The sequence below is a fragment of the Chiloscyllium plagiosum genome, chromosome 21, assembly GCF_004010195.1.
Source record: "Chiloscyllium plagiosum isolate BGI_BamShark_2017 chromosome 21, ASM401019v2, whole genome shotgun sequence".
NCBI classification, from domain to species: Eukaryota; Metazoa; Chordata; class Chondrichthyes; order Orectolobiformes; family Hemiscylliidae; genus Chiloscyllium; species Chiloscyllium plagiosum.
This window is the reverse complement of record NC_057730.1, coordinates 51,500,913-51,508,887: the sequence shown is the minus strand read 5'-3', so window position 1 is coordinate 51,508,887 and position 7,975 is coordinate 51,500,913. Positions and strand designations below refer to the sequence as shown.

Sequence of the window (7,975 nt, the reverse complement as noted above, 5' to 3'; positions counted from 1 at the left end):
GAAATGTCTTTTTAATGTTGTAACCGTACCTGCATCCATCAATTTCAGTGGCAGATCATTCCACACGCAAACCACCCTCTGTGTAAAAATGTTGCCCCTCATGTCCTCTTTAAGTCTTTCTCGTCTTACCTTAAAAATATGCCCCTTACTTTTTAACTTCCCCACCTTAGGGAAAAGACCCACATTATTCACCTTATCTATGCCCCTCATGATTTTATAAGCCTCAATAAAGCATCCCTTAACTTCTCACCCTCCGGTGAAAAATGTCCCAGCCTTTCCAGTCTATTTTTATATCTCAAACTCTCTATAACCAGCAGCATCATGGTAAATCTTTTCTGAACCCTCTCCAGTTTAATAATATCCTTCCTAATAACTGGGCAACCAGAATTGCATAGGTACTTCAGAAGAGGCCTTGCCAACATCCTGTACAGCCTCAGCGTGGTATCCCAATTCCTATACTCAAAAGGGTAACTAATGAAAGCAAGTCTGCTAAACGCCTTCTTCATCACCCTGTCTACCTGTGATGCGAATTTCAAGCAATTATGTCCCTAGGTCTCTCTGTTCTACAACACAACTCAGGGACCTACCATTGATTATATAAGTCCTGTTCATGTTTGTATTACCAAACTGCAATATCTCACATTTATCCAAATTAAACTCCTTCTGATACTTCTCAGCTCATTGATCCAATTGATCAAAATCTCTTAGTAATCTTAGATTATCTTCTTCACTGTCCACCACACCACCAATTTTTGTGTCATCTGCAAACTCACTAACCATGTCTCCTATATTCTCATCCAAATCATTTATATAAACGACAAACAAAAGTAGACCCACTGATCCCTGTGGAATACTGCTGGTGACAGGCTTCCAGTCTGATAAACAATCCTCCACCACCACCCTCTGTATCCTACCATAAAGCCAATTTTGCATCCAAACAGCAAGCTTATCCTGAATCTTCATTGATTGTGATGGGTTATGGATGGTTGAGATTGTAGAACAAGTGTTTTTATTTCTTTTCTACCAAACTCACTCATCAGGGAAAGCTGCAAGAAACATTGAACAAAGATCTAATGTCACACATCGTACATTGTCATTGTCAGGAATTGGCATTCCCAAATACTACAGAAGGTCCCAGTTTATGAATGTTCAATTTACGAATCCTCATACTTGCGAACACAACCCCCTACAGGAGTGTACTTTTAACATTTTCTGTGTTCATAAACAGTAACTTCACATTGTCCTGCTTTGTGTTCTGAGCAAATTGACTTGTGAAGGGAATTCCAGAACAAATTTGTTCACAGCCTGGGCACTGCCTGTAATGTAAAACTGCAATTGAAGTGTCAGTAATGAAAAGTGTAATATTTAATGATATTTATAAAATATTTGAAATGAAGCTCTGTTAAAAGTTTAGTTTTTGCCGTGAAGGATCAGGTGCAAGTAATAACACAATGTATTCTGGTATTGTGGACTCCGCGCTTGGAACTGAGTGTAATGCTATCAGACTTGAGGCATTTGACCCAAATTTGGGAATCACTTTAAGTTAATTTATAGGAGCCATACAAGTGCGGTATTCTGTGGAAAAACAGGTAATTGCTGGGTCAAAATAGCATTTATAAATGCATATCAAATTGGAACTTGATACTATTCCAAGATGTGTGAAATATTGAGGGTGTTAACTATCTATATATATTCACATCAGCGTAAAACTGTTCGAAAACCAGTTGAATAGATTCATTCCACAAATTGAGCAAGCTGCATTTTACCTTGCTACTTATTCATCTATTAGGCAGCATAACTATCTACAGAGTGTAGTTTTAAATATAACAGTAGTGAGGTCAGATTTAAGTTTTTTTTTGTTTCACATGTTTTCATTTATGCTAATGTACAAAAATGTACGATAAAATGACATTGCAATTACCTCTACCCTTACCTTCGAGCTTACCACAACTGCATAAGCAAACGATGTGAGGGCTGTGTAGCCTTCAGAAGAGGTGAACTCCTGCTGCAGTGGTGTTCTTAGGACAGAACTTACCCTAGGTCACATTGAAATAGAACTGATGCTGATATAAGCTGTTCTCAGCTTATCTGAACACACGGGATACCCAGCAGTGATAAATCATTCCCAGTCGAAAAATTGTTTATAATTTCATATTAAAAGCAAAATAGCATTTGGAACAGATGATTTCATTGCAGATATAAGTGTAATGGGCTGATAAGTGGCATGTAAAGGTAAAAGGCGTGTTTACACCTGATGATTAAATCTGATGAAGAGACTTTCATAGAGGTCAGGAAATAGGTCACCTGGCTTTCTTTTGATGAGATTTTGATGCAGAGACTCCAAAGAGAGGGAAAATTAGACAAGAACCTTATAGCTTTTTAATGGATGTGGATTTTAGAGATTTTATGTAATTGTCTATTAAACTGATGTACTGAAATGATGCAATACCAGCAACATCAGAGGAAACATGTAAACGACATGTTGGAGCTGGGCAAGGGTTAATACTGGAGTCTTTAAGATGCTGTATACCTCTCTGTTTCTCTGCAGAGCAGCAGTGTGGCTGTAGACTCTCAGTACCAGTGCTGTTAAGTGTAATTATGTTCGAGCAGGACTCACTATCTCTCATCAGAGGGAGCTGTTGAGGCAGCAGCTGTGTGAAAAATCCTACAGTGAACGTTCGAGCCATGTCACTCACTCTCAATTTGTTTGGACATGATTGGTTGCATCTCTTCTAGGAGCTTGTTGGCATTCTGTAGTGTAGATGTTGGTTGCTGAAGGACATTGTGAAGAAAGGGCCTGGATTGGTACTGCCTTGCAAGCTATCCTTGGTGCCTGTGAGAGCTTGTGCTTCTGTCTGAGTGCTGGGAGAGGCAGACAATTCTTGGCTGGTGCGTGTGCAGCAAGCTCAAGGTTGTATATGGATAGGAGCTCTCTGCTTCAGCTCATACAGGAGCAGGTCAGTATGTCTTTAGTACCGTATCACACTTGGATCATCTCATTTCAGAGTTCTCATCTTTCATTACTCTGAATGCATCTCCTGTTAATAAATCACAAGCCACATCTATACATTTTTTTTTACAGTTTATCTGTCTGGTTAAATAATTAGCTGATATCAGTGCTGTGCAAATGCTGGAGCTGAAGGAGAGAATGGAAAAATGCAGGAAAGCTAAATGAAACCCAGTCAGTCAGATGAGTAAGAGGGGAAACAGCTAGCAGACGAACAGCACTTCACTCAGAATGGGAAAGAATTTTAAAAAAAGGTGGGAAGTCCTGAATATGAAAATGAGAAATTGAAAAAGCACTAAAAAGAAAATGAAGGGGAAAGAGCCCCAGATATACAGAATTAAAACAACTAGTGAAGGGTATAAGAAATAACAGTTAAGGACACAATAGAAAGGAAAGGATTAAAAAGAGAAACAAAACAGGGAATACAGTGCAACAACAGAGTGACAGAGGAAATTTAGGTTGGAAGAGCAGTCAACTGTAGATACTCACCAAGAGTAGGACGTAGAGTCACAAACTCTTATAACATTATTTTGACACTTATGCGATTGTTAAGTAACTTCGACATACTAGAGACAGTTTTCTGGGAATTGAGAAATCTCCTCTGTATATAAGCATGGTGCCCAATTCTATTAACACAGCTCTGTTAACTCTACATTTCCATAACATACCTCTGCTTTTGCCTTGATATTATCTTCCAATCTGTTCAGTATCATACATTCGTGTTCTATGTTCCTGTTGAAAAGAAGGTCATGCTAATTATTATTCAACTAGACATAGCAGATACAAATTAACCTAAAAAAGCCATAAGTTAGATTACGTAATGAATCTGTGCTGGGAATGTTACGAATCATTAATACAGTAATTGCTGATAAAAATGAGTAATTTTCGAAGAAATGTTATGCTTGAGGAATGATTTATTCAGATTGATCTTTTTAAAGAAATTTGTAACACATGAATTTTGGTTAATTTAAACACTAGTGCTACAACTGAATCTGTTTTGAATGCTTGATTATACACCATACAGTTCTTATAAGTACTGTTAGTATGCGAAAAATGACTGACATGTTCTGGACTGATATTTTCCAGTAAGTTATTACATAGGTAGGTAATTGGGGGATGTTTTTGTGCTCCAATCAGAGATAGCATTTAATAACTTGCCTCAATCAGGAATTTTGTATAATAGAAATGAATGAAAAGCCATTTGGCCGATTGTATTTCTTTGGAATGGGAATAAATGAAAAGTGATTTGGTTAATTGGATTTCTACATAATGGGAGTGAATGAGGTTTGATTTAGTCCAAAGAAATTCGATGCAGGGAGAGTGTATGGGAAACAATTTGGTCTATTGAAATCTTTTTTAATGCAAATGTTGGGGAAGTGACTCAGTTTATTGTAATTCTGCAAAATAGAAATGAATAGAAAGTGATCTCAAAACTTTTTTCACTGTTGTACATTTAATATTGGGACACAGACATCGTGGGTATGACCATCACCTCGAATTGCCTTTTGGAGAAGGTGGTGTAATTGCCTTTGTGAACCTCTGATGTCCACGTGGTGACAGTGTTCTGCCAATGTTGTTAGCTAGGGACTTCCAGGATTTTGAGCTCTTGACAATTAAAGATTATGTCAAAGAAGCAATAGTGTGTGAGTAATTTGGAGAGAAACTTGGAGGTGACTATGTTGCCATGCACCTTCTACTCATGTCCTTGTGGCGAATAAGGTCCTTATGGCTTTGAAGTGAATTGTAATTAGAAATTTGACAGTTTTATTTGTATTATTCAATCCCAAATATATGTAGGATGTTAACATATCAAAATATTCTTACTATTTAAAAAGAATCAATATTTTGGTATACAATATTTTTCACTGAAAAATGTGTTGCTGGAAAAGCGCAGCAGGTCAGGCAGCATCCAAGGAGTGATTCTCCTGCTCCTTGGATGCTGCCTGACCTGCTGTGCTTTTCCAGCAACACATTTTTCAGCTCTGATCTCCAGCATCTGCAGTCCTCACTTTCTCCTAATATTTTTCACTGTGCCACTTTTAAATGTTGGCATTACAAGGGCAGCACGGTGGCTCAGCAGTTAGCACTGCTGCCTCACAACACCAGGGAACCAGGTTTGATTCCACCCTCGGGTGACTGACTGTGTGGAGTTTGCACATTCTCCCTGTATCAGTATGGGTTTCCTCCGAGTGTGCCAGTTTCCTCCCACAGTCCAAAGGTGTGTAGGATAGGTGGATTGCCCATGCTAACTTGCCCATAGTGTCCAGGGATGTGTAGGTTAGGTGCATTAGCCATGGGAAATGTAAAGGTTATGGGAATGGGTCTGGGTGAGATGCTCTTCAGAGGGTCAACGTGGACTAAATGGGCTCAATGGCTTGCTTCCACACGTAAGGATTCTATGATTATGCCTGCCAGGGATTTCCATGCAGTTCTAGACCATGTGACACACATAGAGACATTTTACTCAGCGCTGTCAGCACTGGGCAAATCTTATGTGTGAGTTTGTAACGACATACCAGAGGCAAAGTTATAATTTTCATTAAACACAATGTTCAAGATGTATATTCTGAGCACAAACAAATTAAGTGTCAGTAACAGTTTGCTGAATTTTAGGCATGAGTGAGTTATCTCTGTAATGAAAATTTGCTCAATATTCCTGAAACTTGTGATTGGATCCATCAAACCTGAGTGGATCTCTACCCACAGAACTGGGCTCGCCCCTGAGTCTCAACTGCAAGTGTTCTCCCACTGTATTTGATTATTGGTCCTTTAAAACAATCCAGATTTTCAGGTGCAGCTGGAAACAAACATTTTAATTGCAACTTTTTTGATCACTTTTAAATAAATTATCTGAACTGAGACCTACTGAGAAATTATGCACTTCTTTAAATGCATTTTTCTACAAAATATGCTACATTAAAAATTAAAATTCTACCTCAGTTACTATGCTTAATGTGCATGAATGATTGTTCAATGAATTGTAGTTCAATAAAGAAATATACTGTTGTGCATGTTTTTTTCTTTGGTTATTAATGTTTTCACTGATTTCAATGTCTTTGTGCATTTTTGCATCCATTTATGAGTCTGGGTGCTCGCTAATGACGCGGGAGGATTCTTGAGCATTTTCTGATATCAGCAAAACGTGTGCATCTTCAGACAAATTTCAGATGAATCTTTCGAGTTGGATCCACAGGGTACAGTCTAGGTCAATAAGTGTCTTTTCAGACAATGGTTTAGCTGTCTGAGGTCAACAAAAACACAGGCTAGGTTTTGTAGGGATGTTCAGTGGCCCATGCAATGGGCCAGATAACTCCACTTCATCCTTTTGAGTCAGCCCTGACCGGGATATATAGTTATCTTTCAGTGAATGAACTATCATCTGAGTTTTCCTCCCTTTAAAGGATAAAAGCATCTGGACTAGCTGGAGGAACCTGCAACTCTTCAGTTGCAGCAGCAGAAAGAGTGATGGACATTTGGCCCATCGAATCACACTGACCCTATGAAGAGCATCCCACCCAGAGCCACCCCGAACCACATCCCAGTAACATTGCATTTCCCACATCTAATCCACGTAGCATGCACATCTGTGGACATAAAGGGCAATTTAGCATGGCCAATCCACCTAATCTGCATATCTTTGGACTATAGGAAACTGAAGCACATGGAAGAAACCCACACAAAACACGTGGGAGAATGTGCAAATTACACACAGTCATCGGAGGCTTAAATCAAACCTGGATCCCTGGCATTGTGAGGAAGCAGTGCTAACCACTTAGCCACTGTGCTGCCCATTGTTAACTCTGCATCCAGTCAAAGAGCCTAGTAATGGATGGCACCCTGCTAGCAAGGCACATGGGGTCAGATATTGCCATATAGGCCCAGGTGAGGGAAGATTGATGAAAGGAAGTGGATGGTGCCACATCACTGTCAGTGTGTCCCACTGTGGATTGCGAGAACACCCGATTCAAAGAGCCAACCCCTTCTCCAGCCCTAAGGGAGGGGCAAGTAATGTTCACCAGGTCGTTACCCCCATGTGGTAGAAGTCCAATTTTTCAGTGCTGCAATGGCAGGAGTTGGTCCATGATTGGCTTCTGGGTCAGAGGACTATCCTCCATGTTTCATGCTGCTGGAAGAATGCCATGGCAAAGGGAAGGTGGCAGACATTCCACTTGCAAGGTTATTTACAAGGAAAAAAAAATGTTGAAAATGAACATAGAGTCCCAGGAACAATGGGTACTCTTGTAAATGCTAAAAAATTGAAAAGAAAAATGAAAATGAAAAAAGGCTGCAAAGATGAACAATAAAAGATACAGGAGTATTTTAATTTACTTGGTGGATAGCTAAATTTTATCAGTGAATGTCAAGTTTTAAATTCCAGCATCTGATTGTTAAACCTGAGACCTTTGATGGACTAAAATTGTTTTAAAAATAGGACAAATACTGACCAAAAATAGCTGCCATGATCACCGAGCACAGATTGAATGGAGTACAGGAGACCAATGTGGAATAAAACCATCTGACATCAAACCAGGCAACTAAGTCAATATCAAGAAATTTTCATTTCCTGTTTCAATTCACAATTATATGATAATTTAACATATTGGAAATGAAAGAGTCGATGTAGAATATTCAACCTGGACAGAAAATGGGGCCAGACTCAAGACTACGCAATTCTGGATCAGTGGTGCTGCAAGAGCACAGCAATTCAGGCAGCATCCAACGAGCAGCAAAATCGACGTTTCGGGCAAAAGCCCTTCATCAGGAATAAAGGCAGTGAGCCTGGAGCGTGGAGAGATAAGCTAGAGGAGGGTGGGGGTGGGTAGAAAGTAGCTTGGAGTCACGACATGGTTGAAGAGCTTCAGGGCAGAGGAAATGACCTGGGAGTTGCAGTGGGAGAGAGACTCCCTGAGATTCTTGTAGAGAGAGGAGGAAAACTTCTTCAAGGCAGGCATCCTTGCAAGAGGATTC

At 39.6% G+C, this 7,975-nt stretch overlaps 1 protein-coding gene across 1 annotated transcript in view; it reads left to right on the top strand.

Annotated features, from left to right (window-relative positions):
• The first annotated feature begins 2,551 nt into the window (after positions 1-2,551).
• The window catches only part of rhbdl1 (rhomboid, veinlet-like 1 (Drosophila)), a 256,641-nt gene continuing 251,217 nt past the window's right edge, over positions 2,552-7,975 (top strand). The window contains exon 1 of the mRNA XM_043712056.1: positions 2,552-2,957. Within this exon, the coding sequence (XP_043567991.1) occupies positions 2,763-2,957 (195 nt within the window). The 5' untranslated portion in view covers positions 2,552-2,762. The remainder of the gene's footprint in view (positions 2,958-7,975) is intronic.